The sequence below is a fragment of the Symphalangus syndactylus genome, chromosome 1, assembly GCF_028878055.3.
Source record: "Symphalangus syndactylus isolate Jambi chromosome 1, NHGRI_mSymSyn1-v2.1_pri, whole genome shotgun sequence".
NCBI classification, from domain to species: domain Eukaryota; kingdom Metazoa; phylum Chordata; class Mammalia; order Primates; family Hylobatidae; genus Symphalangus; species Symphalangus syndactylus.
The window spans coordinates 149,395,862-149,423,812 of NC_072423.2; the positions used below are offsets into that span (position 1 = coordinate 149,395,862).

Below are 27,951 nucleotides of genomic sequence, written 5' to 3' on the forward strand. Positions count from 1 at the left end.
GCCCAGGAATTTGAGGCCAGCCTGGGCAACATAGTGAGACACTGTCTCTACTAAAAATACAAAAAAATTAGCCAAATGTGGTGATGGCACACATCTGTAGTGCCTAGCTGCTCAGGAGGCTGAGGTGGGAGGATCGCTTGAGCCTGGGAGGTGGAGGCTGCACTGAGCTATGATTGTACCACTGCACTCCAGCCTGGAGGACAGAGCAAGACTCTGTCTCAAAAATAAAAACAAAAACAAAAATGGGGCCCATGGCAGGGGTGGGAGTGGGTAAAGGGGACTCTGCCAGTGGGAAGGTTGGAAGCCACTCTGAGCAATCCCCAAGGAAATGTATACAACGGGCGACTGTGGAGGGTATCACAGAGGATTCCAGCCCCAAGTCTCCAGCAGGACCCGGGCCCCTCAGAGGCTATAGCAGCCCCTTCCAATGGAAAAGCATGTCAGGGGCACTCTGGACCCATCGCTTTGGTCAGCAGAGCCCTGGCCCCCTTAGGGTTCTGTGAGTTCAGTGTTTACCGACCACATCTATCCTCCATCCCGGCTTAAGAGTTTGAGATCATCAAGAACCCGAGAAGTAATGGATATTTTCCATTTTTATTAAGTTCTCAAGGAAAAGGAGAGAGGAGGAACGATAAATCTCAATTTATTGTTATTATTATTATTTGAGACGCAATTTCACTCTTGTTGCCCAGGCTGGACTGCAATGGCGTGATCTCGGGTCACTGCAACCTCCACCTCCTGGGTTCAAGAAATTCTTCGGCCTCAGCCTCCCAAGTAGCTGAGATTACAGGTGCCCACCACCGTGCCTGGCTAATTTTTTGTATTCTTAGTAGAGACGGGGTTTCGCTATGTTAGCCAGGCTGGTCTCTAACTCCTGACCTCAGGTGATCCCCCTGTCTCCCCTCCAAAAGTGCTGGGATTACAGGAGTGAGCCACCGCGCCCTGCCAATATTTTTTTTAACGTCTCTAATTACAACTCACTTTCAGCAAATTCGTCTTCAAGAGGCAGCACAAGAGACTATGGTATCTTGGTTGTACGCGCAGTATGCTAATATTGTCCACTAGTATTGTCCATAGTATTCAGCTGCTTCTGAATTAACTCATGTCAGCCGTTCACTTATTAGGAAGCTGCGACTGGTTCATTTGACTTGAAAAGTGATTAGAACTGGTGCATCCTGTTACAAACTGCTTATAGATCCAGTGGGGTGTGTGTGTGTGTGTGTGTGTGTGTGTGTGTGTGTGTGTCAGAGGGAAGGAGAGGGAAAGAAGTTTATCAGGCGAATAACAGCAGCCACAGCTGTAGGACGGAAGACAGTCATCCCAGAGGGAATGGAGTGAGTGTGAGGGTAAGTGCCTCATTTATCACTCATCTTGGGATGGGAGAAGCCCCCTTTTGTGTTCATCTGAAAACTCCCCAACCTGGAGCCTACGACCACGAGCATCAGTATCTCACAGACTTTTTCGATTCTTGTGTTATGGTTAACTTGGAGCACAGCCATGACATCAGTACTTTCTGCAAAACTAACCTCCGCACACACACCCCCTCCGCCCCCGGGTTTTAGCCAGAGAAGTGAGCTGGCAGTGCACAGACCAGAAAAAAGAATGGACTTTGAAAAATGAGGGCTGTTTTGCTATCCTCTTCACTTTGATGATTTTATTCTTATTTGTTCTCAAATAGCCTTTTTGCAAATGCCACTGCCACTGCTATCTGGAGGAGCAATGTAAAAGTCACACAGGAGCCAGAGCTCATAGGGCAGCACCATGTCCCTGGAGGATAAGGGACAGGGCCTCAGTGACTGAAATGAGAGCAACAGTGTGAAGTGGCAGACAGACCACAGAAGGAAATTCCTGGAGATTCCACTTCCCAAGCTAAGCCTCTCAGGGATGGCGCATGCTTGTGTTGTTACAGGTTGACAGGACATTTGTGCTCCAGCTTCAAGCAAGCAAGGCAAGGATGCAAACTGAAGAATAGGCGCCAATGTCACAAAATGATAAAACAAGCAAACTAAAACCAGAACACCCAGTCCCACTCCAAAAGAAAGAGCTTTCCGAATGGCTGTGTCCCATGCACTCGGTCAACGAGTGAGAGCTGGGAGCTCTGCAGTGCGGGGCTTGTCCTAAAACTCCCCACCCCGGCTCCATTTGGTACATATTCAGAGGTTGTAAACTTATTGTTATTATTATTATTTTGAGACAGAGTTTCGCTCTTGTTGCCCAGGCTGGAATGCAACAGCGAGATTTCGGCTCACCACAACCTCTGCCTTCTGGGTTCAAGCGATTCTCCTCCGCTTCCCAAGTAGCTGGGATTACAGGCATGCACAACCACACCCTGCTAATTTTGTATTTTTAGTAGAGATGAGGTTTCTCCATCTTGGTCAGGCTTGTCTCGAACCCCTGACCTCAGGTGATCTGCTTGCCTCAGCCTCCCAAAGCGCTGGGATTACAGGCATGAGCCACCGCATCCAGCCTAAACTTATTTTCATTACTGTTAAGCCAAATGTAATCACAGCATAATCCCAGCTAAAATTAATTTTGTTACTGCTCACCTCTTAGAGGCATGTAAGTCTAATTTTAAAGATAAATGCTCTCCTTAATTGTTAAAAGACTTGATGTGGGCTTCAAAAGGTTTTGTTTGTTGTTTGTTTCGTTGTTTGAGACAGAGTCTCGCTCTGTTACCCAAGCTGAAGTGTAAGTGGCATGAGCTCACTTCACTGCAGTCTTGACCTCCTGGGCTCAAGCGATCCTCCCACAACCTTCTAAGTAGCTGGGATCACAGGGGCGTGCCACCATACCCGGCTAATTTTCTACTTTTTTGTAGAGAAAGAGTCCCCCTGTGTTGCCCAGGCTTGTCCTCACCTCCCAGGCTCAAGCAATCCTCCTGCCTTGGCCTCCCAAAATGCTGGGATTACAGGGGTGAGCCACCGTGCCCGGCCCCACTCCACATACTTTTAAGATGACACCCCGGTGGCCTAAGGAGGTGAAGACAAATGGATAAAGGAGAGGAAGTGCCACCCTTCTCTCTCATTCTTGTGGGACATAATTTGCCCCTTAGCCTGTGTGGATCAAACCATAAAATGGCAAGAGCTCCTTGTCCTGGAGGGACACATTTTTAAGTCAGACGGGGCTAGAGAGAACGTTTTCTTCCAGGTAGATGGAATCTCATGCTCCAGACCCTGATGTCCGGAGGAGAGCTCTAAAAACGCCCTCAGATGCTTGGGAGCGGTGATCCATGCCTGTAATCCCAGCACTTTGGGAGGCCGAGGCGGGAGAATCGCTTGAGGCCAGGAGTTTAAGACCAGCCTCAGCAACAAAGCAAGATCCCATGTCTACAAAATAAAAAATTAGCTGGGCATGGTGCTGTGCACCTGTGGTACCAGCTACTCAAGAGACAGGCAGGTGGATCGCTTGAGCCAGGTAGGTCCATGATGGCACACAGCACTCCAGCCTGAGCATCAGAGCAAGACCCTGTCTCAACAAATCAATAAATACATTGAGCAACTTTTGTTGGACCACAAGGAACTTTGTTTATGGATAGGTACAACCGTCTCCTAGGAAATTAAAGCCCAGCGGTGACCCCCATCTAATGTCTCACGTTAGCAGAGCTGGTATGAGTGTCCTTTTCAGGACCCACTGCTACCTAAAGAGGGAGCCTTGGCCAATGGCCAAAAATAAAGGAAGCAGCTGTGAGTGGGTCAGTGGATCCACGGCCTCAAGATTCCCCGGAAGAGAACAGCAACAACGCTGAACCTCCCAGTGAAGACCACTAAGGGAGGAGGGAAAGAGGAATACAGATAAATTTATTAGTTAAATACTGATTTTACAGCCATTTCACCTTAAGACAATGTTAACAGGTTTGTGGGTTAGGGAAGGTATACGAGGGGGCCTTTGGAAGAAAACAATGTAAATGATGATTAAAACAGAATCTTGGTTCAAAGGTATTCTCTGCTACAGCCAGTAGGATTTTGGAGTGAGGGGCTGGGCATGTGGGGAGGCGTAGTAATGCCACAGTCAGCTACAGCTCTGCTGAGAAAGAGGAAGGAGTCTCCAGGAGCTCCAGCCTCAGGGGCGGAAACTGAGCAATGTGCAGAGGAGAAGGTGGCAGATCCCAGAGCAGCTCAGAGTCGGAGGCTCCCTCCAGGCCCCCGTGCCGTGTCTTAGCAGTTGTCTTCTTTCCATGAATTTTGTTGCGTTGTGTTTGTTTACTTTGAACTCGTGTTGCAGAATCTCTGGCTTTTTGCCTCCTGGACAAAAGACTTCTGCGGGGGCGAGGCTGCAGGTCCAGAGGGACTCTGGCTGCCATCTGACCAAGGGCCAGGAGGAGCAGACAGACAGCAGATGGGCCAGCCCTTGGGATACTCCTGCCCCCTGACCAGGACTCTATCCACTTACACTCTCCCCGGAAGGATCTCGAGGCGCGGCTGAGGGCTTGCCAGACCGGCTTGAGCAGCAGAACGTTTTGTTCTTACTCAGAACCCCTCTATGTGTGACACGGTGAATGAAGGGTCTGCAGTGAACTCGAGGGGGTGCCGTTTGGCTAAACCACCCAGCTCTTGTTTTGCCAGGGGAGAGACATGTACAAGCGGCAGGCAGAGCTGAATCGCTCAGAGCAGGAAGAGGGATTTTTCTTTTGAGAGATGTTGGAAGTGAAGGAGCAAAGGCCCGCAGCAGGGGGAAGGCACCCGGGGGAGAAGTTGCCAGCTGCATTTTGATGAGGCTGCGTCTGTGGTGGGTGAAGTGCCCCTCGAGCTCCCCAGGAAGTGTTCAGTCACTTGTATGCCACACCCCACAGTTTTGGAGTCAGATTTCGTATTGGGGATGCAGGGCGGTGCCATGCCTCAAGCAGATGGATGGGGAAATGGCCTGTCCCCAGGGGTCCATCCCATCCAGGTACATGGCAAACAGATGCCGTTATTCAGGCTGCAGCAGGGTCCCAGGGCCCCGCCCTCCGCTTGTTCTCAGATCCCCAGTGCTGGAAACACAATGCAAAACCCATGGTCTAGGCCACAGTGGTGAACGCAGGGGACAAGGACATCTTGGGAAAGAAGTCTCCAACTCACAGGAGACATGCAGTGTGCTCGTGCGGAAGGGTAGGCTCCCTCCAGTCCCACCACCATGTAAAGGCATCTGAGAAAATCCAACACCCGCTTCCCCTAACAAGATTGTCGACTTCAAGTTTCTTCCCAGTTGTTGTTCTGGAGTCATTACCAGGCAGAGGAGGCCCGCCCCTGGGAGCCCAGGGCCTCCTTCTTTGCTGTCCTCCAAGTCCCAGGTCCGTGCAGGAATTTGAGGAGGGAAGAGGGAAGATTACGCCGTGATTATGTCCCCGTGACTGTCGGCCAAGACCAGGCTGTTCCAAGAGTCCTGCTTGGAGCTGGTCTGCGGAGACTGGCTGACGGGAGATGCATAGCCTTGTGGGGAGAGCTTCAGGGCCGAGAGGACTGGGTGGATGGAGGGCCCATGGCCAGACATCGCGCTGACCGAGAATGTCTGAAAAGCAGAAAGCACACGATGAGGCCCGTGGAGACGCTCCTGAGGGCTTGGGAGGTCTAGGCTGGGGAGGGCGCCCTACTATGCAGATGTCCCCAGGATGGCTCCAGCCCTCAGGAAGGGATCAAGGAGCACTTCTCTCTGTTTCTCCTGATCCCGGTGATCTAGGCATGAAGGGTCTGGGTGATGCATCAGCTCCTTCTGAGCACAGTATACGACCAGGGCTATGACCCGGTGGCCCTGTGGATAGTGTGGTTGCCCAGAAGGCTCTGATGGTTACAGGAGACACTTTCTACCATCTTATCACCATCACATCCACTTTCCAACAGGTAAGCCGTCCACCCGGCCCAGAAGGGGCTCCTGGTGCCCCTGGTTCTGTGGGATCAGGTTTTCTCAGACAGTAAGAAGCTCATTAAGAAACGGCCTCTTTCAGTTAAGAGCAGAGACAAGATCACAGCAGGGGCTGGTCAAAGGAGGCCATGATCAAGCTTGGTGCATCCTGGTCCCGAGAGAGGGAACTGCAGAGGGGAGGAGGCAGGGAAGCCGAGGCACCATCATCCTGCGCCAGAGGGAACCTGGGCTGCCCCCGGGCGTCCCCTGACACACGTGCAGAGCTGGGCCTCATGAAAGTGGCATCTTGCTTGTGACCTCTCCACCAGCTTGCCCTCCCTGCCGTCTGCAGGGTCCAGGCCTTTCCCCATGCCAGCTTCCTCCTCCTTCCCCACCCTCTCCTGTTGAAATCTAACCTCCCTGCACGTAGGAGGCAGATTGCCTAGAGAACCCCCACTCTGCCTCCGACAGCGGAACCACGCCTCCGCTCGGCCCAGCAGGCAGTCTCATTCAGGCTGTACTTGTGTGTTGTTTTCTGCCCCCGCCACCCATGCTGCATGCCAGCCCCGGACTCCCCTCTCTGTTTCCAAAGATGGTGGCATAAAACAGCTATTAAAAAATTGTGAGTCACAGTCACGTCCACATCACCATAGCTTGATAAGATGTCCTGAAATACAGCCCGATGCAGGCCCTGAGGGCACCACGCAGCTCAAAGGCTGGGTCTTCCTAGCCCAGAGGGTAGCTCACTGCTTGCACCTGCAAGTCCTGGCTGCAAGTCCCACCCAATACTAGGCTGGCCTCTGGGACTCTGCAGTTGGCCTCCCCATGAACAGCCCTGGCGCCTCACCCATGGCGCGTACCTGGGACACGGAGCTGCCGTGCCCGTAGTGAGATGACAGGCCAGGCTCTGTCTTGATGGGACGCATCTCCTCACTGCTGCTGGTGGTGGCATTGCTGGAGTTGCTGGAAGCACCGCTGGCGGGAGGAAGGCTCTCACTGCCTGAAGGAGCTGGAATGAAGCAGAGTCAGCACACCCAAATCAGCGGCAGGGACAAATGAACAGCCGGCAGCCTGCGAGACAGCCGGGATGGGTGAGAGAGCCGGGATGGGTCCGTGCTAATGGCTTTATCTACATTTGCCGGGGAGAGCAGCAGGGGTCCTTATTAGCAGAGAGCTACAGTTCTCACAGGGATGGCTTCTTCCCCCTATGTCATCTCAAACCCTTGAGGCCACATGTGTTTCAGGATTCAAAACTTTAAAAAAAATTCTTCCTCATTCAACTTGAAGATTCAAATTTTTAAAAATCCAAATACTGTGGATTATTACAGAATACCTCCAGCAGGGCCTGAGATAATACTCTGTAATTAAATACATTAATATCTCCACAGCAAAACATGCGAATATCATACTGAATGGAGTAAACAGAGACTATCAACAGCCTCGTGTCTGTTCAAAATAGGTTTTGCTGCCAAATCTAGCTTCCTGGATTTGGGATTTTGGACTGGGGATTGTGCACCTGAACCGAATGTCTTTTCTACCTGTGATTGCTATGTGAGAGGAAATAAGGTTACCCAAGGGACATAGGGGACTCATCAGCAGTAGGGAAGCAGGAGGAGAGGTGGGAGACCACTGGTGTGAGACACTGAAAATTCCAGTAGGGAATATGCCTGCCAGAAGGGGTAAGCCATGGTTGAATGTAGAAAAGTAGAACTTTGATCATGTTCTTGGTAGTGGAAAGGGCCAATTTATCTGACTCTGTCATGCCTTAGGTTAGAAGATAAATTTTCCATCAGATCAGCCAATTCATTTTCTCTGTGACTGTAGCATTGGCCAGTAAAATCTTTAACTGGGTAGCAGTACTGTGTGAGGAATGTTTTGGTAGGGAACATAAAAGTGTTAAAGAACAGCCCTTGTTCTTTCAGAAATTTATATATAATTTAATAAATAAATATAATTTAAATTTAATAAAGTTAATAAATTTAAAAAAGAACAGCCCTCGTTCTTTTTAAATGTATTTTTTTTTTTTTTTTTTTTTTTTTTTAGAGATAGGGTCTTGCTCTGCTCTCCAGGCTGGAGTGCAGTGGCATGATCATAGGTCACTGCAGCCTCAAACTTTTGAGCAGCCCTTATTCTTAATCTAGAAATTCAGAAGGCAGAGTGGTATATTGAAGAGAACATTAACCCAGAAGCATAAAAACTTGGGTTTAATTCTCTACGCATTAACAGCTGTATGACCCTCGTTAAATCATTGTCCTCCATGAGCCTCAGTTTGCTTGTTAGTAAAATGGGGTCATAAACTGGTTCTCATGGAGTCTTACTTTCATGGAGAGAATATTTCTGAAGGCGCTTTCTGAAGCACAAAGCACTGCATGATGTTAATTATACATTGGCTTAGAGATCAATCTGTTAGGAACGTGATTAATTAGACCCTGTCCTCCTGGATCCCTGTTAGCCCAAAGAGAATTGAAAGCAACTGAGCTTTTGGGTGGCTGCAGCGCCAAAGATGAAAGGACCGAGTAAAGTTCCTCTTTCCTGCACAACTGGTCCAGCCTGAGCACTGGGTCTTTGCAGTTGGCAGTGATCAGGCCCCAGCTCGAGTTGAGCCTGCTTCGAAAGCTCCCAACACGTTCCACGGCAATTGTTACTTTTTTGCTGGGCTCTTCATCCTGTCCTGAAAGGCCGGGGATGTACGATGCTGTCACCACACCCTGGCGGCCTGGGCTGGCCTGCCTAACCCGGAAGATAGGATTCTTATGCACTCTGAGGGCTCCCGATGTATTCATATAATCACTCACAGATCTTTTCCTCACCTGCTGGCGTCTTAGATTTATTCAGGTTCTTGGGCTTCCGTTTTCTGGTTTGGATCCCCTCTTTCCGCATTGCAAGAGGCCTGGGGACCTGGAGGGTCACAAGTAAATATACAGGGTTTTCCATTTCTACATAATCTGCTACAGCATTGAAAGACGCACACCTGCTGCAAGAAAGCAACACCTAAGCAATCTCTCCACAAAGCCTGGGGCTCAGACGGGCTGCACAGGCCTCTGGAACTCAGTGAGAAAGAAATCAATTCCATTTTTGAAAAACTTATTGAGCACCTGTATGATGTGATGGGTACTTTACTACAGCCTGGAGAATAGGGAACTGAAGACACACAGTTCCTACCCTCAGAAATTCATAGACAAGTAGAAATAACCAGACTCTGGCAGGTGATGTAAAAAGACAGAGAAACACTAAACTCTGTCCTGGGGTGAGGAGTGGGAAGGAGGGGCACGTGAGGATATCAAGGAAGGCTTCAGTGGGGAGGTGACACCTGAGTTTGTAAAAGGTTTTGAGGAGACAGAGGCAGGCATTTCAGGCAGCAGAGACAGAATATTCAAAAGCCTTTATCATCCACACAAGGGCCCTGAAAACAAAAAGTGGGTGCTAGGCCAGGCACAGTGGCTCATGCCTATAATCCCAGCACTTTGGGTGGCAGAGCTGGGAGGACTGCTTGAGCCCAGGAGTTCAACACCATCCTTGGCAACATAGTGAGACCCCACCTCTACAAAAAAGTTTTAAAATTAGCTGGGCATGGTGGCGCATGCCTGTAGTCCCAGCTGCTCAGAAGGCTGAGATAGGAGGATCACTTGAACCCAGGAACTCGAGGCTCCAGCAAGCCGTGATCATGCCACTGCACGCCAGCCTGGGCGATGGAGCAAGGCCTGTCTTAAAAAGGGGCGAGGATGCGGGGGTGCTATCCATAATTGTGCTGGGAAAATTGGCCTCAACAGCAACATTCCCAGTGAGTTGAGATGTAATATCATTCTACTTATAGCAGTTCTGTACTGCACTGGGTCTGGCTGGAGCCATTGGTGCTACGATGAATGGTGGGGAGCGGTAAGAGACTATGCTAGAGACTGCCCTGTGACCAGGTTCTGAGATAAAATGTCCCTGGACAATACTTTGACCACAGTTCTGTTGGGAGGCAGGCCCCAGAGCCATTCACAGATGCCTAAGCCAGTCCTGGGGAGCAGGACTGCAGGGTGCCTTCCCCACATCTGGTTTCTCTTAGGCTGAGCCAAGTCTTTTAGCCCCTGTTCTATGCTATGCTTGTCTACCATGTGGGATTGATAAAGTCCACACCTGCAAATACAGAAAGAAAAGCAATTACTGCTTCAGAGACATGAACATCGACTGGTTAAGCGAGAAATGCACCAGCATATGTGAACTTGAACTTGCCTATTTAACTGTGGGTAGATGGGGCAGCATTTGCACCCTCCGACCCCACCATCTGCACATCTGTCTGTGACTCTACACCCAGACCCCTATTTCCCACCTTGTGGAAGGGTGTCCTCCCCCACCCCATCCCCCTAGCTATGCCTCAAATGTTCAAGCCCATTCTGGCCTCAGAAGAATCTTCCCCTCATGTTAACCTCCATTCACTTAGGTATGCCTTTTTTTTTTTTTTTCAGTTGCAGTAAAATAAAATAAATGTAACTTAAAATTTACCACTTAGCCATTTTTAAGTATATTGTTCTGTAGCGTTAAGCGCATTCACACTGTTCTGCAACCCTCACCACCATCCCCAGAACTCTTCTCATCTTGAAAACTCAAACTCCATACCCATTAAACATCACTCCTCATTCCCCCTTTCCCCAGCCCCTGACAGCCTCCATTCTACTTTCTGTCTCTATAGATTTGACATGTGGTGTCAGGGGCCAGAATTCCCTTCCTTTTCAAGGCTGAATACTATCCTACATGTATATATATCACACTTTGTTTATCCGTTCATTTCTCCAGGGACACTTGGGTTGTTTCCATCTTTCTGCAATTGTGAATCATGCTGCTATAAACAGGACTGTACAAATAGCTCTTTGAGACCCTGCCTTTAATTCTTTTGGGTATATATCCAGAAATGGTATGCTGGATCATGTGGTAACTCTATTTTTTTATTTTCTGAGAATATAATCTTTTTAATACCTATATAATATTTCCCAATAAGTTTCTTGTACCATTCCCATATTGAAGAACAATAGTTTAACCATTTTCCTTCCAAAGGTTTTTTTCCATTTTTGCTATTACAGTGATTAACAAACATCCTTGTATATATGCTTCGTACAAAGAAATATTTTCTTATGAATGTTCATAACTTTAGCCATTTGCTTGTTCATTATAACAAGAAATCATGAAAAGATACATGAGACTAAGTTAACAACAGCCCTCTCACTCCACTACCGTCAATCCTATCCCAATGAGGCAACTGGATTTAACAGCCTGTTATATATTCTTACATTAAAAAAAAATTCTCAAACGCGTGTACACATATATATCTATTGACTTGGTTTGGCTGTGTCCGCACCAAAATCTCATCTTGAATTGAAGCTCCCATAATTCCCACGTGTTGTGGGAGGGACCTGATGGGAGATAATTGAGTCACAGGGGTGGTTTCTCCCATACTGTTCTCACTGTAGTAAGTCTCATGAGAGCTGATGGTTTTATGAGGGGAAACCCCTTTTGCTTGGCTCTCATTCTCTCTTGCCTGCTGCCATGTAAGACGTGCCTTTCACCTTCTGCCATGATCGTGAGGCCTCCCCAGCAATGTGGAACTGTGAGTCCATTACGCCACTTTTTAATTTTGGGTATGTCTTTATCAGCAGTGTGAAAAGAGACTAATACACCTATAAGTGTACATTTGTGTGTGTGTTCACCCATCCACTGGTCTGTCCACCCATCCATATGTATGTGTGTTTAATGCACGTTCAACACTCATAGTATGGGGTCATGCTACATATATTTCTTTGCAATGTGCTTTTTCATTTTCTAGATCAAGACACATGGCTCTAGATTATTATTTTTAGATTTCTCCTCAATATTCCACATTTTGGGATATACCAGAATTTTTTCAACCATTCCTTTATGGGGTTTTAAGGTTGTTTCTAGTTTTTACCACCACAAACAATGCAGCAATAAATGGTTCAAAGGTCATCATGTACCGTTTTTTTTTTTTTTTTATTATTATACTTTAGGTTTTAGGGTACATGTGCACAATGTGCAGGTTTGTTACATATGTATCCATGTGCCACGTTGATTTCCTGCACCCATTAACTCGTCATTTAGCATTAGGTATATCTCCTAATGCTGTCCCTCCCCCCTCCCCCAACCCCACAACAGTCCCCAGAGTGTGATGTTCCCCTTCCTGTGTCCATGAGTTCTCATTGTTCAATTCCCACCTATGAGTGAGAACATGCAGTGTTTGGTTTTTTGTCGTTGCGATAGTTTACTGAGAATAATGTTTTCCAGTTTCATCCATGTCCCTACAAAGGATATGAACTCATCCCTTTTCATGGCTGCATAGTATTCCATGGTGTATATGTGCCACATTTTCATAATCCAGTCTATCGTTGTTGGACATTTGGGTTGGTTCCAACTCTTTGCTATTGTGAATAGTGCCGCAATAAACATACGTGTGCATGTGTCTTTATAGCAGCATGATTTATAGTCCTTTGGGTATATACCCAGTAATGGGATGGCTGGGTCAAATGGTATTTCTAGTTCTAGATCCCTGAGGAATCGCCACACTGACTTCCACAATGGTTGAACTAGGTACCGGTTATTTTTTATAGGCTAGTTTCCCAACAGTAGACCTGCCAGATATAAAGCTGTTCATGGTTTTAACCTTAAAAAACACCACTAAGTTAATAGATGCAGTAATTCAAATACAAATCAATAATATATGAGAGTATCTAATTCCCCAAATCCATAGCATCACACACTTTAATTTTTGCCAAATATATGGGCAAAATAGGGACTTCCGTGGTCATTTTCAGGTCCATTTCCCTAATTTTTAGTGAGATTCAGCATATCTGCACGTGTTTCATGGCTATCTGGGCAGCTTCTGTGAGATGTCAGTCCATATCTTTTGCCCATTTTGGGGAAGTGGGGGAAAGATCACTTGTTCTTTTCTTATTAGGCTATAAGATCTATCTGTTTCTGGTTTGGTGTGGTTTTAATTTAACCTGTATTTGGACAATTAAGACTTGCATATGTACCGTCTAAGGTACCAAGGGGGAACACAGCAAAAAGAGTGTCCTTCCAATCCCTTCTCCCCAGGACCCCACTTTTTCTCCTGGAGAAATCCAATGTACATATATATGCATACATGTGACCAGGTGACCAACCTCTACATATCCTACCAGAGGTGTTCTGTATATGTGGAAGCAACCACCTACAAATTATGTTCTTCCTCATTTATAAAAATAGTGCCATAGTAGGTAGTGTTCTGCACCTTGCCTTTTGGTTAATGGAGAATGTTTCAATAAAAATTAAAGAGCTTTGTAGAAGCTCCTTGTAATTCTGGAAATATTAACCCTTTTCCTGATACTGTGTGTATTGGTCTCTACTTTCCCTAGGTATCATTTCCAGGCACTAATAGTAAATGTTTACAAAATCAAATATCTCTAACTATTCTTATATGGCTAAAAAGTTTTAAAATCTTGTTTAAGAAATTCTCCCATCCCCAAAGTTATAGAAATACTTTCCCTTACATTTTCTTCCAGTGTTTTTATTGTCTGATTTTTTTTGTAGTATTTTATTGTCTAATATTTTTATTTTTTGCAGACAGGGTCTCACTTTGTCACTCAGGCTGGAGTGCAGTGGCACAATCAGAGCTCACTGTAGCCTCAAACTCCTGAGCTCAAGCCATCCTCCTACCCCAGCCTCCTGAGTAGCTGGGACTAGAGGCATGCGCCACCATGCCCAGCTAGTTTTTTCTTTTTTTAGTAGAGACAAAGTTTCACCATGTTGTCCAGGTTGGTCTTGAACTCCTGAGCTCATGCAATCCTCCTGCCTCAGCCTCCCAAAGTGCTGGGATTACAGGCATGAGTCATGATGCCTGGCCTTACTTTTAGTTTATTTCAAAGATGTTTTACATTTAATATCTTTAATTCACCCAAGTTTATTTTTGTTTAAGGTAGGAGGTGGAGGTCATGCTGTCCTTTTGTTTTCCAAATGAACAGCCAATTTTGTCAATACAACTTTCCTTAAGCTTCTTATACACTGAATCAAAATGTCACCTTTGTTACATATCAAGCTGCTATATATAAATACAGCCTGCTCATCTGTAAAATGGAAAATTCACTTATACAATGTGAAGGATGGAAGAAGCCAGCAAAGTAGTTGCAAGTCCCTTCCAAATCTAAGTATCTTTGTTAAGAAGGGAAAATGAATGCTAGTTCAAAGGAAGAAGACAAGGGAGGACAGAGAGTTGGACATCAGAAGGCAAGGATGCCGTGTGGGCGCAGGACCCACGTACCCCGTGGAGCTTCATGTAGAGGCCGCAGGCATTGCACACAGGCTCGCCCTCTGCGTTGCGGCGCCACAGCGTGGTGGTGGTGGTCTGGCAGTTGGCACAGGAGAGGCCCACTCGGCGGGAGGCGGACTGCAAGACAGGAAACAAACCCTTCATGTCCAAGTAAAAAAAGGTGGGCACTGCCCTTCCACCTCACGTGTGGCTGCGGAGCTGGGCCTCCCCAACGGGAGGCAGGGCTGGGCCCTAATGACCCTGCATGAGATCTCCGACCTGTGATGGCACCTAACTCTCCTGTTACCTGGGCCACTGCGAGGAGTAAATCAGAACAACGTTTCTGCTGCACGAGGAGAGCGAACGTGGGCATCAAAGACCTGGTTTCCTGTCCTAACCATCATTCCCCATCAGGCAAATAACCCAGTGAGCGCCGGGCACTGCTGGCAGGAAAGCTTCTCCTGAGAGTAGAATTGACCAGCGCTGCAGGTGCCGGGGGCAGGCGGAGAGTGAGGAATCACGCTGTCCAAATGGTATCAAAGTCTGAATGGCCCTGGGACCTCAAGAAAGGGAGGCACCAGGTTTATCCCCTCTGTTCTTCCCTCCTTAATATAGTGCAAGCTGGTTGGTGTTGATCAGAATCAAATTATATTAAAAAGGAGCAGGAAGCCAGGAGCCAAGGCCCAGGCCCAAACTCTTCCCCAGCCACAGGGCCCAACACAAGCTGCTTGCACTTCCGGGCTTTGGGATTTATCAACTATTAACCGAGGTCAGGGTAGAGAACAGCCTCTGAGGTGACCTTCCTTGCAGGGTTGGTGTGGATGGAGGAGACACTCCAGTCAACACCGGACTGGGAACCAGGAAACCTGGATTCTGGTTCCAGAGCTCCAGATGGGAGACTCAGTATCTGAGTGGCTGTGGGCAAAGCCACTAGCTTTTCTGAGCCTCGCTTTCAGTTTCTGTGTGCCGAAGAGTTTGAACTAGACAGCCTGGATCATTCTGGTGGCTCCAGCTAACTCTAAAGTTGAGAGAATTACTATGGGGCTCTCACCCACGTAATCCCCTGATCCGCACCCTCAAGTTCCAAAATTCAAAACCAGAGGATGTCCCACCAAAGCGAAAGCCCTGCAGCCAGGTGCCCAGAGGAGGCTGCGAGGCACATGCTTACCAGCCGGCGCTGGGGCTTGATGAGCGGCCGGTTGATGCCGTTCATCTTGTGGTAGAGGCCGCAGGCATTGCACAGATAGTGACCCGTCCCATCTCGCCTCCAGAGCGGGGTGGACATAGCCCCACAGTTGACACACTCTCTGCCTTCTGAGAAGTCGTCAAACATATCTACTGAGTTGCGGGGAACAGACAAGAAAAGACACAGAGGATTAATTCTTTGTTTATGCCCAGCTCTTACATTTGAGAATCTAGAGCGCGCAGCAACAGTGCTTGGAAGGAGAAGACCACCTCGGGCTGCTCTTGCTCTTCCTCACTCTGACTTCAGCCCCTGCTCCCTAATCCCAGACACTGCGAGCTCCCCTGAGCATGAGAAGGGGAAAAGTCGCAGCGATCACCCGCGTCCTGGGCTGGGAGGTGGGACACCTGCATTTCAGTCCAGATATCACATTCAGAGCCTCCAGCCCTAGGCCTCTCACCTCACACTGAGGTCCGCGCAAACCTTCTTGCTCTCTCTTTTTCCCTTTCAAAGTTAGTAAGATTACTTTTCCCTTTGCATAAATATATAATAAATATTTACCTTAGGAAAATTAGTGCCAAAATATAAAAGGAAAATCCAGATTGTCACTAATGTTTTGAGCATTTGGTTCTATTGTATCCTTTGTAAGACTGTATTTATTTTATTCTTTTATTAGAGACAGGGTCACTATGTCACCCAGGCTGGAGTACAGTGGTGCAATCATAACTCCAGCCTTGAACCCCTGAGCTCAAGCGATCCTCCAGCCTCAGCCTCCCAAAGTGCTGAGACTACATGCATGAGCCACTGTGCCCAGCCCTTTGTGAGACTTTTCTTTTCTGTCTTTGAGATGGAGTTTCACTCTTGTTGCCCAGGCTAGAGTGCAATGGTGCGATCTCAACTTACTGCTACCTCCGCCTCCCGGGTTCACGCGATTCTCCTGCCTCAGCCTCCCAAGTAGCTAGGATTACAGGCATGCGCCACCACACATGGCTAATTTTGTGCTTTTAGTAGAGACGGGGTTTCTCCATGTTGGTCAGGCTGGTCTCGAACTCCTGACCTCAAATGGTCCACCCGCCTCGGCCTCCCAAAGTACTGGGTGAGTACACCACCCAGTGGGTACTGGGTGATGTACTCACACCGGCCTTGTGAGACTTTCATATGTTGATATATATTTTTGCCAAGCTATGTAATTCTGAGTCTGTGTGGGTCTTTTGCTTAATACCAAAACATTTTCCCAATGACAAATTCTTTATAAACTCATATATCATTATTCCATCATATAAATGTGCCATCATTTAACTAGTATCATTCAGCTATTAATCTTCATCCAGTTTTGGATTCTTGTTTCATAAACACTGCTCCTTACTTAAGTCTGTGCATTTCTAGTTATTCCTTAACATACTCTCTGAGAAGTAGAATTTCTGAGTCAAAGGCACTAAATTTCTTTTTAAGTTCTTGGAATTTTCTAACTGTCCTGCAAAAAACAGCTTCATTCATTCATTTTTTCTGTTTTAATATACCTGTACGGGCTGCCATATCATAGTTGGACATTTTTCTTGCTTATTGATATATAAAATAAAGGTGCATATTATAAGCAATGGCACCTTAGAGCTGCTCATATAAGCGTAGCATCTCCCCAACTACCACAAGGCTGCCGGGGTCTGCTGCTCCCTTCACTCGCTCACCCCTGCCCCCCATCACCTTTATTGTCCATGTCTACAGAATGTTACAATTGACATATTCCACCTGTGTCCATTCTCCTCACCCTTGTGAGACAGGCTGGGCCAGTTTTCTTACTCCCGGTAGTCTATATAAAGCCTGGCTCACAACCTCCAGAAGTCTCTCTGACATCATGTTATCCTAATTTGCTGTCCCTAAACACATCTACCTTGGTCTCCAGATTCTTCCTATGCTGCTGCCAGAGGCAAGGGCAGATTCTTAAGGGGAGCTTTTATTGAGTTGGGAGGACAGGTGGTAAACAGCTCTCTTTCCAACAGGACCCAGCCCAGGAGGGGGTTAAGGTTGCTCATTTTGCTAGTTCTGTGGCCCAGCTACTTGCTCTAAGGGAATGTGGGCCAGAGAAGAGGATGGTGGGGGGCCCTCCCCCCAACTCTGGGTACACAAACAGTCATTTGCACCTGCAAACAGGTAGCTGTGTGTCCACACCAAGTAAACAGTGTGCAGGTGTAAGGGGCTATTTGCTCAGGCCAGGGAGCGGAGCACAGGCGTCACAGCAGAGGCTATTTTTACACCTGGGTCACACTGACAGCCTCCACCAAGGTCGCCTGCCCTCAGAGCCGCCCATGAGATGCGGCCACTCCCGCCCATAGCTTGCTCCCAGCTGAACCACCACAATCGACACTACTGTTGCCACCTCTACAGTCCGTGCCTGCAGGCTGTCAGCCCCGCTTCTTTCATCCAGGCCTGCCCATGAGGGGATTAAAGAGGCCAGGAATTTACAGAAGGACATTAGGCCAAGCCAACTCCACAGCAAGAGGGGGGCGTGGACAATGTTGTCATTTTGTTGGGCGTTCGCAATAAACACTAGGTGGCACTACCATCTCAAAATTGAACAAAGACACGCGGTCTAGCCTGAACTACACTTGGACAAAGAGGCCTTGTAAGATCACCTTTCCAGTTCAAACCTAGCGCAACCCTCTCATTCAGGTTTCCTTTTTTATTATATTTTGCTCTTTAGAGACCAGGCTCACTCTGTCACCCAAGCTGGAGTGCAGTGGTGCAATCATAGCTCACTGCAGCCACCAAATCCTGGCCTCAGGAGATCCTCCTGCCTCAGTCTATTTTTCTATCTTTTTTTTTCTTTTTTTTTTTGAGACAGAGTCTCACTCTGTCACCCAGGCTGGAGTGCAGTGGGCACTGCAACCTCAAGCTTCCTTAGAATCTGGGACCACAGGCACACGCTACCATCCCCAGCTAATTTTTGTAGAGACAAGGTTTCACTATGTTGCCCAGGCTGGTTTCAAATTCCTGGACTCCAGTGATCCTCCTGCCTCAGCCTCCCAAAATGCTGGGATTATAGGCATGAGCCACTGTACCCAGCCCTATTTTTCTTTATTATGAAAAAATTTAAACATATTCAGAAGTGGACAGAATATGAAAACGAACTCTTACTTAACTATCATCCAGCTTCCAATCATTTGTGGTCAATCTTGTTTTATCTATACCTCCATTCACTTTCCCCCATATTGTGTTACTGAAGAAAATCCCAGACTTCTATTATTTTTTTCATAAATATCTCAATATGTTGCTCCAACAGATAGGGTCACACTTTTAAAAATAAGCAAACTGGCTTCTCTCCTACATTCTGGTTCATTTAAGTCAGAAACATCTCATAATGTGTTCCTCTTGTTCGGAGGGGAGATTCTCTTTTCTCCTCACAATTACTGTTTTATGTGCAGGAATGGAGACTTTTTTTTTCTTTTTCCCACAATACACTGATGTAAAGAAAAACTTTTGTTGGGACAGGGTCTCACTCTGTCCCCCAGGCTGGAGTACAGTGCTGCGATCTCGGCTCACTGCAGCCTCAACCTCCTAGGCTCAAGCAATCCTCCCACCTCAGCCTCCCAAGTATCTGGGACTACAGGTGCATGCCACCATGCCTTGCTAAATTTTTTTTTTTTTTTTTTTTTTTGTATTTTTGGTAGAGACAAGCTCTCTCTGTGTTGTACAGACTGGTCTTGAACTCCTAAGCTCAAGTGATCCTCCCACCTCAGCCTTCCAAAGTGCTGGGATTATGGGCGTGAGCCACCGTGTCTACCCCAGAACTGTGCCCACCCCAGAATCTTATTAAAGGACCCAGGAATCCCTGGAGCGTCCTCTCAGCTGCTGACTCACCTCTGGCTGCCTTGAGAACCCAACACACAGGTCTGCCTCAGCAGCTCCTGCAGGCTCACGTCAAAGTTGGTTTATGCATTCAAGCAATTATTTTACTGTCCAGGTGAAGTCACTGGAGGTTGCCAAGTATGTATTTGTCACCACCAAATATTTACTGAGCATATGCTATTTAATCACTCTGATTGATGTCACAGGAGCTAGGAGGAAACCTAGGTCTCAGAATGCTAATGATCTATTTGGACAAATTGGATTTGAATATCAATAATGAGTAATAATATTACTCGGTTCGTTTTTAGAACATACCCTCAGCAGAGTGGGGGACTCATGGCAGACCCTAATTGTCTAGGGCAGAAAGTGTGGAATTCCCACCAGCATAAAAGTCCCATTGCGATAGAAGGGTCAGGGGTTACTAAAACAGCCAAAGTAAAGGCTTTGCTTCCTAAAGACATCCAATAGACAACCCGCGACACCTCCTAATCTGCAGAATTTCCACATTTCCAACCACAAAATCTTGCCATCCAACCTGCTCAGTGAAATGTTACACATATTTTTTAACAATTATTACAAAAACAAGGTAACCATAGAGGAAAATGTTAGCCCTATAATGCTAAATGACAAACACAGCACTAAGTCCCAAACTAGCACTAACATCTGGTATGAACCTCAGTAAGCACCACTTCTCATGCCTTCCTAGGAAAGGCACTGAGAGGAACTTCCCTGGGGGCAAGAGTGATTCTGAAGCCAGGGGCACAGCTGTGGCCTCTGACGCAGCCCCTCCCACCCAGTGCTGGCATCCCGGGAACTGCTCCAGCCACTTGGAAGGCATCACCCACATTTGGAGGAAAGACTTGTAATAATAGTTGTAAAGTACTTTGCAAATGAGAGGAAAAACTTACAACAATGGCTGTAAAGTGCTTTGCAAACATCAAATGAGATAACAATGATGGATTATTGTTAGGAGGCTGAAGTTGGAGGGGTCAGGAGGGAGTGGGAACCTTGGCGCTGGTTATTGGAGGAGGGGAGGACAGATAAAAGAGCTAGGAGATTGGGGAATCTGACCTTTCTTAAACCACTGGGGCTATGCTCAGAATTGTCTGTGCTCTCAGCGGTCAGATTTGAGACTGCAAGCCAGGAACCAACTGACAGCAAGGCTGACCGTGTACACTTATTCAGTCTCCAAGTTGCTTCTCATGGGAAATATTAGTTAATGATTAGTTTAGCAATGAAAAGCACAAAATAAATTATGTCCTAACTCCAAGGATGAGGATCTCACTCCTCACTTCCATCCATATCTTGCTAAAAAAAAGTTTTTTTTAAAGAGGAAACAAAGTCTGATAGTCTGATTTCTCAGACAGCCAGTGCAATATGGATATTCCTATGAGTTAAGCAAGCTACCCCCACCCTAGTGCCTGAAAGAAGAATGCAGGCCAGGAGGTTGAAGCATCCCACCCCGACTTCCCTACAAAGAACGGACGCAACCAGAGGCAAAGACTCCGACCTCTCCTCTCCTCTGACCTGCTCCATATATCTTGGGGAACCCACCCACCCCAACAAGGGGAGGCCAGTCAGGGCGGGGAGAGGGAAGGCACGGGAGGAAGAAAGGGAGAGGAATCGGAGGCCAGGGTCACGGTTCCGCTCTCCACTCCCTCCCCTGGGCACTGCTGGCTGCTGGGGAGACAGCTCAGGCCACTGCTGCCGCCCCGTCGGTGCCACAGAGCCTGGTCTGCTCTCCTGCAGATGCGCCCCTCAGACCTCCACCCGCTGGGGAGAGCTGGTGTTAAGCCCCAGCCTGTGCTGGAAGACCCTCACCCTCATGCCTGGAGGCAGAGTTGATGGGTCTCAGCTCCTTCACTGCAATGTCTGAAGCTCAAACATTTGCCATCTGTTTGTATACGCGCCCCTGTCCAAGTGCTAGACATAACAAACATGTTGGCAAAATGCATGCTAACTCCTTGCCCAAAGTTGTTTTGGTCTAGCTGGGGATGCACAACTCAAAAATAATCACTACCTTTGAGGTGACAAACTGCAGTGGGCCTGGGCCTCACACTGGTGCCCAGCCCACCACCTCCAGCTTCAGATCTTCAGCATCCTGGACGTTCAGGGAGAGACACGTCAACAGTGGAAAGGGCCCGTGCCCGGGGCAGCTGGGCAGTGCTACACAACAGGGGCCAGAGGGGGCCAAGGAGATGCAACCCAGAAGGCTTTCTTGGAAAAGGCCAGACCCCAGCCCAGACTGGGCAGGAGAGGAGGGATCTGCCCAGAAACCATTCCCTGGGAACCAAAGGGGCTTCAGAGCAAAGTCTCAGCCCCACCCAAATGTCCCTTGCTGAACCCCAGGCCCATGTCCCATCCAGAGTTCACCAGAGATGGAGCCTGGATTTCCCGACAGGCCCAGATCTGTCCTTGCGGCTGGCGCCTGGGTGTGGGGCATGAGGCCCAAACAAAGCCTGAGGTTTTCCTGGCAGCTCTTGAGCACTGGGTCTTCTGGGCTTCGTCAGGCTCGGCAGATGCCTGTGACAGGAGGCTGTCACGGGGAGGCCCACACAGCTCCAGCAGCGCTCCGGCCGGGGGATGAAATCACCTATTTTGGAAGCTCCTGCAGCTACTGAACAGAGGCGGTTACCAGTTACCGCCCACCTTGCAGAGTCACCCCACAGAGTCCAAGGCCTCTGCTTCTGACCCTTATAAAGGACAAGAACCCGGGATGCCGGCTGGCTGGAGTGACGGAATGTGACTTAGTTTTGTTTTGTTTTGTTTTTCCTAAATCACAAACAGGCAAGGGCATTGTGAAAGGAAAAAAAAAAAAAACCACCAAAAACAAGAATGGAGGGAGTGGGGAATGTAGAGAGACAGAGGAGGAAGAGGTTGAAGAACAAATGATAGAGGAAAATACAGCAGCTCATATGCAAAGAGGTTTTACAAATGACAAAGAGAAAGACGAGCTTGAAGGCTGTAACGGGCAACCACACCTGTCACTGGAGGAACTGTAGAAAGACTCAAGCCCCCGATACCCTGGGCCCCAGCGGCTCCTCCCTGGAGGTCTAAGAACTCCCAGCACCTCCGCACCTGCCTGGTCTGTGCTCACAGCAGGGTGAGCGTGGGAGGCTGGTCCAGGAGAGGATGGCAACGGAGGAAGGTTCATGCGCTTTAGAGAACAGATCCTGCCCAGGGCCATAGAGCTAATCAACAGCAGAGCTGGGATCAAACCCAGGCTGGCCAGTCAGTCTCTTAACCGCAGGCCAGCGTCCCACCAGCGCTGCCCACAGATGCCTTGGCCATCCCTGACCCCTTCCCCAGCGGCAGTAGCTGGCAGCAGATAGAAAATCAGTCTCGATTTGGCCTGCGAGCAGCAAGGGCTGTAGGAGTTCAGAGCCCAAGCATGCTCTGTTTTCCCGTCTTGTCTGATCTCAGAAACTTCCCAGCATCTCTTTCAATGCTTCTCAGCTCACCCACTTGGGAAATGCTTCCCGGCCTTCATCATTGTCAAGATTAGATTTTGAGACCTTCGAGAACCCCTACACGTGGGCCTATAATTACAGCATAAAAATTTCCCCATAAAATGCAGGATCAGTTGCTGGCTCCAGGAGAAATGTAGGATGCTTCTGAATTCAAATTTGAGCCTCTGCAATGACAATGCCATAGAGCTAGGTCCGTGAACTTGTGGACTGTTGCATTACTCTCACAGGGACTTTTTTTTTTTTTTTTTTTTTGCAATGGGGTCTTGCTCTGTAGCCCAGGCTGGAGTCCAGTAGCTCAGTCATAGCTAATTGCAGCCTCAACTTTCTGGCCCCAAGTGATCCTCCTGCCTGAACCTCCTGAGTAGCTGGGACGACAGGTGCACACCACCACACTCAGCTAATTTTTCTAGCATTTTGTAGAGATGGGGTCTCACTATGTTGCCCAGGCTAATCTTGAACTCCTGAGTTCAAGCAATCCTCCCACCTCACCCTCCCAAAGTATTGGTATTATAGGCATGAGCCACCACTTCTGACCACAGGCACTTTCTTGAAACAAATGAAACAAAAGTATTGTGGTGAATATGGCTTCATCTGCTGCATCTCGACACTAAACATGTAGACTCCCAGAAAATGGTCACCATGGCCCCTTCCCACCAGAGAACCACAGGCTGCGATATCATTTTAAAAATAGGCAAAGGGCCAGGTGTGGTGGCTCATGCCTGTAATCCCAGCACTTTGGGAGGCCAAAGCGGGTGGAACACTTGAGGTGAGGAATTCAAGGCCAGCCTGGCCAACATGGTGAAAGCCCATCTCTACTAAAAATATAAAAAGTAGGTGGGCATGTTGGTGCACGCCTGTAATTTCAGCTCGGGAGGCTGAGGCAGGAGTACTCGGGAGGCTGAGGCAGGAGAAATGCTTGAAACGAGGAGGCAGAGGTTGCAGTGAGCCATGATCATGCCACTGTACTACAGTCTGGGCGACAGAGTGAGACTCTGTCTCCAAAAAAAACAGAAAAGGAACAAAGAAAAGAAGTGAATACTGAAAGACTGCAGTGAGCTCTACATTTCTATTTGAAAACTCTCCCCAATGCCAGCATTTTGCCCCTATACCAATACATTTTTTACAAAGACTGTCTTGCCAGCTGTCACCCATAGGTGAAAGAGCTATGGAGTTTTCCTGGGGGCCTCTGTGTGGGAAGCTACGATCAGTTCCAGAGTGGAGGGACCTGGGCCTCCCAGCTGCTGTGTCTGCAGGGACCCTGCCCAGCAGTCCCCACACAGAAACCTGGGACAAGGTTCTCTTCTTTGTGCTGTCCGCCTCCCCGAGTTCATTTGGGAGCCTTGTGACCCACCATACAAAATGGGACACTTCTGAGGGGAGGGGGCATATTACTAATTATTCTGAAAGCACAGTCTTAACACCAGGGTGTGTGGCCACCGTCTGCGACCTCACTGTGAGACCTGCATCCCTGCTATGCGGATCCCTCCTCTCTGTGTCTCCCTAGTGTCCCCGCTGACAGGTAATACGGCTGACTTAGCCTCTCCCAGACAAGCCACACGCAGCATGCCAGGAAAGAGGCCAGGACACCGCACTGGGCGCTGGGTCCTGCAGCTCCCGGGGCTTCCGGCTTCAGGCTCATATACAGCCAGGGGAGCCCTGGCTGGGGATCAGCACTTGAAAATATTTGCTCCTTCCTGGCCTCTGGGGCCTGCATGCGAAGGGCGCCCCCGCCGCCGCTTCCCTGTCCACTGCCTTGTTGAGTTGGCTCGCTCTGCACATCCCCAGTACTTCTGTGGGAGGGGCTGTGAGGGTCCAGGAGCAAGCAGCAGGTGGCACAGTCTTAAAACCTGCAAGCCGGGTCTGGGCTATTTCGTGAATATTCAGAAGAGGAAACCAAGGAGCAGAGCAGGCCAGGCTAGTGGCTCATCTGAGCTCGCCTTCCACAGCACCACACTGCTCTCCGCTGGACCCCGCCACCTGCAGCACCCTGTACACAGCAGAAGCTCCGCACACGACAGAAGCTCCGCACACGACAGAAGCTCCGCACACAACAGAAGCTCTGCACACAGAGCCATCGAGTTTCAACAAACCCACTGCCTAGAGAGTCCCATGAGGTGGCTGAAATGACGATGGGACAGCATCAGTCCCAGGCAACTGAGATGCCATGTTCCTGGACACACAATATAATTCAGCTGTGAGAATTATCTATGCAGGGCCAGAAGTTTCCGTGTGTGTGTGTACACATACATGTGTGTATATATGTGTGTATGTAAAATCATATATAATGGATGTATACAGAAAATTACACTACGTTGCACTAAAAGCCAGCCCACTCTTGCTAGCAATAAAACTGCTCTAATAATTCACTGGAATAAACTTTTTTAAAAGGAAAATGTCTATTTTTCAGATGTTCCTGCCAAATACTGGAAACAACCAAAATGCCCGATGGTAGAGGAGTGAGTACAAAAACAAAGTCTCAGTAAAGCCATACTGAAATTGGAGTTGGCTTATTAAATGACAACTGGATAGACAATGTTCTTCAGATTTTCTCTTCCTGTAACATGGTTTAAGTTAGTTAAATATGCAGTTAATTAAACAAGCATCTCTGCCTAGGCATTGCAGGATTGGAGATGTTTATTTTCTTCAATTTCCTGGGATCCTCCCGGCCTGAAAGAAAAAATACGAAGTACTTTTTCCACCTTGGTCCCAGCTGCCTCCCCACCACAATGGCAGCCCCATCTGGGCTCAGGCATCACTGCCCCTCCCTTCGGGGTACAGTCCCAGCCAGGGTAGAATGTACATGAAGAGCTTGCCAGTCATGCTGTGGACAAAGTCTGGCACCCGCCCGGCTCCTCCAAGTCACTGTGTTGTGATGATGCCCCTCTCCAGGCTCCTCCCAGCTTGCCTCAGTCATTTTAGTGTGCCCTGGGGTTGGGGGATGTGGGAAAGCAGACACTCTGGGCATTTATGGGAAGTGTGACATGGTACAGCCCCACAGCCAGTGGGGAAAGCAATTTGGCAATATCTTATTAAAAGTATAAATGCATGTGTCACTTGATCCAGAAACTCCACTTCCAGGAATTTATCCTCCAGATAGACTTTTCTGTAAAATGGTTTATGTACAAGGATATTCACTATGGCATGTTTTTCCATAGCAGAGGACTGGAAAAACAACTCTTACGTTCATCAATATGGGACTGGTTAATTCAATTAAGGCATACTATGTAGCAATAAATAATGGTTTTGATGTACCGATATGGAATTCTTGCCAGTATATCCTGTGAAATATTAGAAGGCATGGACAAATACATTGATATTCTCTTACAAAAAGAAGAGGAGAAGAATCTATAAATGGATTTGTTTATATATACAATCAACATCTGTAGGAGGACAGACAAGAAACTGATCATACTGGCTGCTTCCAGGGATGTGTCTTGGTGGCTCACGGAGGTACTTCTCATTGTTTGCTGTTGTGTACCTTTTAAATACTCAACTATGGTAACGTTAATGTATTTCTTATTTGTGATAGTGATTTTTTTTTTTTTTTTGAGACAGAGTCTTGCTCTGTCACCCAGGCTGGAGGGCAGTGGCATGATCTTGGCTCACTGCAACCTCCACCTCCCAGGCTCAAGCAATTCTCCTGCCTCAGCCTCCCCAAAAACTGGGATTACAGGTATATACTACCATGCCTGGCTAATTTTTGTATTTTTAGCAGAGATGGGGTTTCACCATGTTGGTCAGGCTGGTCTTGAACTCCTGACCTTAGGTGATCCGCCAGGCTCGGGCTCCCAAAGTGCTGGGATTACAGGCGTGCGCCATCATACCTGTCCCATGATTATTTCGCATGTTAAATAAAGTACCTAAATATGTCAGGGGCTAGCATCATCACTCTTTCATGCAGTAACATTTTTAATTTAAAGCTGGGCAGGTTCCATTTTCAGATTTTTCCATAAAAGCATCTTTTCTCCCACCTTACTTTCCTACAAAAGCATCTTAATTCCCTAATGGGAAAATGGAACCCATTTCCCAAGTGGGTCCTCAGCTTTGCTGCACCCTTAAAGCTGTTGACCCGCTGTCATCTCTCACAGCACCCTAGCTCCTGTCCCAGGGAGCCACAGCCTCAGCCCCAGGGAACCCTGGACTGGCTTCCAATGCTCAGTGATATGGTCCTGGTTCCTTTTATTTATTAGGAAGATTGCAATGGAGCTTTGGCCAGAGGAGACTTAAGCTGGGCTAGTCTGGGCCGTTTGACTCTGCAACCCCAGTTAGGAGCTGGCAGGACGGAAAAGGAATATTGAATAAATTGCCAGGGCAGCTCCCTCAGGGACCGAGACAATGGGTCTGCAGGGAGAGGCTTTTCCTTCCAGGCCCATGGCCTGCCGTCAGGAGGAAACAACTTCCCCTTTGCCTCTGGAATGGCAGCAGCAGCAGCCAGCTGGGAGATTTATGGAGATATAATGTGACCTCTTTATTGCCCTGAATGCTAGGGAGGCATTTCAGGGGAGATTTACGCCTTTCAGAAGAGGGGGCGAGCAAGGGTGTAGAAATTTATACGTGAGGGCTGTTTTCCCCTCTCGGGGGTTTCTGGGGGATTACTTAATCAAACCAAGGTTAAGCTCCAATCGCCGTCACTTTACATCTTCTTCTCCTGCTAATCCACCCAGTTACCCTGCTTCCCCGAAAGCTTTTTGCATGAAACATGGAGTCTAAGCTAAGTTGCAAGGGATCTGTTTAGTTCTAAGTTTAGTTAACACAAAACAAAACAAAAAATAAAAATGAAGACCACATTACCAGGGCCAGGAAACAGTGCCCTGCAGCCATGGATCTGGGCAGCACACATTTTGCCTATATAGGCCTCAGGTCTTCTTTGTAAAAGGAAGGTGTTAGAGCAGATGACTTAGGTCCTTCCTAGTGTGAAAATAATCTAGATAATATCAGACCAAATGCTAACGCTATACTTTACTCTGCACCAGTGATTTTTCTGTCACTTTTTTTTTTAAGCTGCAGAACTCTTTCTTCAAAGAAAATCTAATCTGAGGAAGCCCAACATTAAAGACAGAGGAATGCAGTTGACTGGGTGAAAGGGTGGCTCCGCCTTCTCCCCAGCACTCCTCCAGGTCCACATCCACACACCCCGGGGTCTTGACGAAGGTCCTCCAGCCTCTAGAGGGCGCCCTGCGCTGCAGAGTTCCTGCCAAGCGCTGTTCAGGGCTCGCCTGATGCAGTGAACGGGGTCCGCCCCTGGCTTCGCTATCAGAAGCTACGAAGACCAGACTTAAAGGCAGAGGCAGGGGCAATTCCAGACGCAAGCAGAGGTGGACGCCTTGGCCAACAGTCATTTCACCTCTCTTGGTCTGGTC

The 27,951-nt window shown here is 48.0% G+C and overlaps 1 protein-coding gene and 1 pseudogene across 3 annotated transcripts in view; both read right to left on the minus strand.

Moving 5' to 3' along the window:
- Positions 1–1,670: 1,670 nt before the first annotated feature.
- Positions 1,671–2,370, minus strand: LOC129487456 (putative uncharacterized protein C8orf49; annotated as a pseudogene).
- A 1,408-nt stretch (positions 2,371–3,778) lies between these two features.
- Positions 3,779–27,951, minus strand: part of GATA4 (GATA binding protein 4) — an 83,797-nt gene continuing 59,624 nt past the window's right edge. For 2 of the 3 annotated variants that reach the window (XM_055288110.2, XM_055288121.2), the window contains exons 3-7: positions 15,264–15,433; positions 14,108–14,233; positions 8,628–8,715; positions 6,678–6,826; positions 3,779–5,487 (exon numbers count right to left, since the gene is read on the minus strand). In XM_055288110.2, coding sequence (XP_055144085.1) covers positions 5,305–5,487; positions 6,678–6,826; positions 8,628–8,715; positions 14,108–14,233; positions 15,264–15,433 — 716 coding nt within the window. In that variant the 3' untranslated portion in view covers positions 3,779–5,304. The remainder of the gene's footprint in view (positions 5,488–6,677; positions 6,827–8,627; positions 8,716–14,107; positions 14,234–15,263; positions 15,434–27,951) is intronic. The other variant, XM_055288153.2, reaches the window with a different exon arrangement.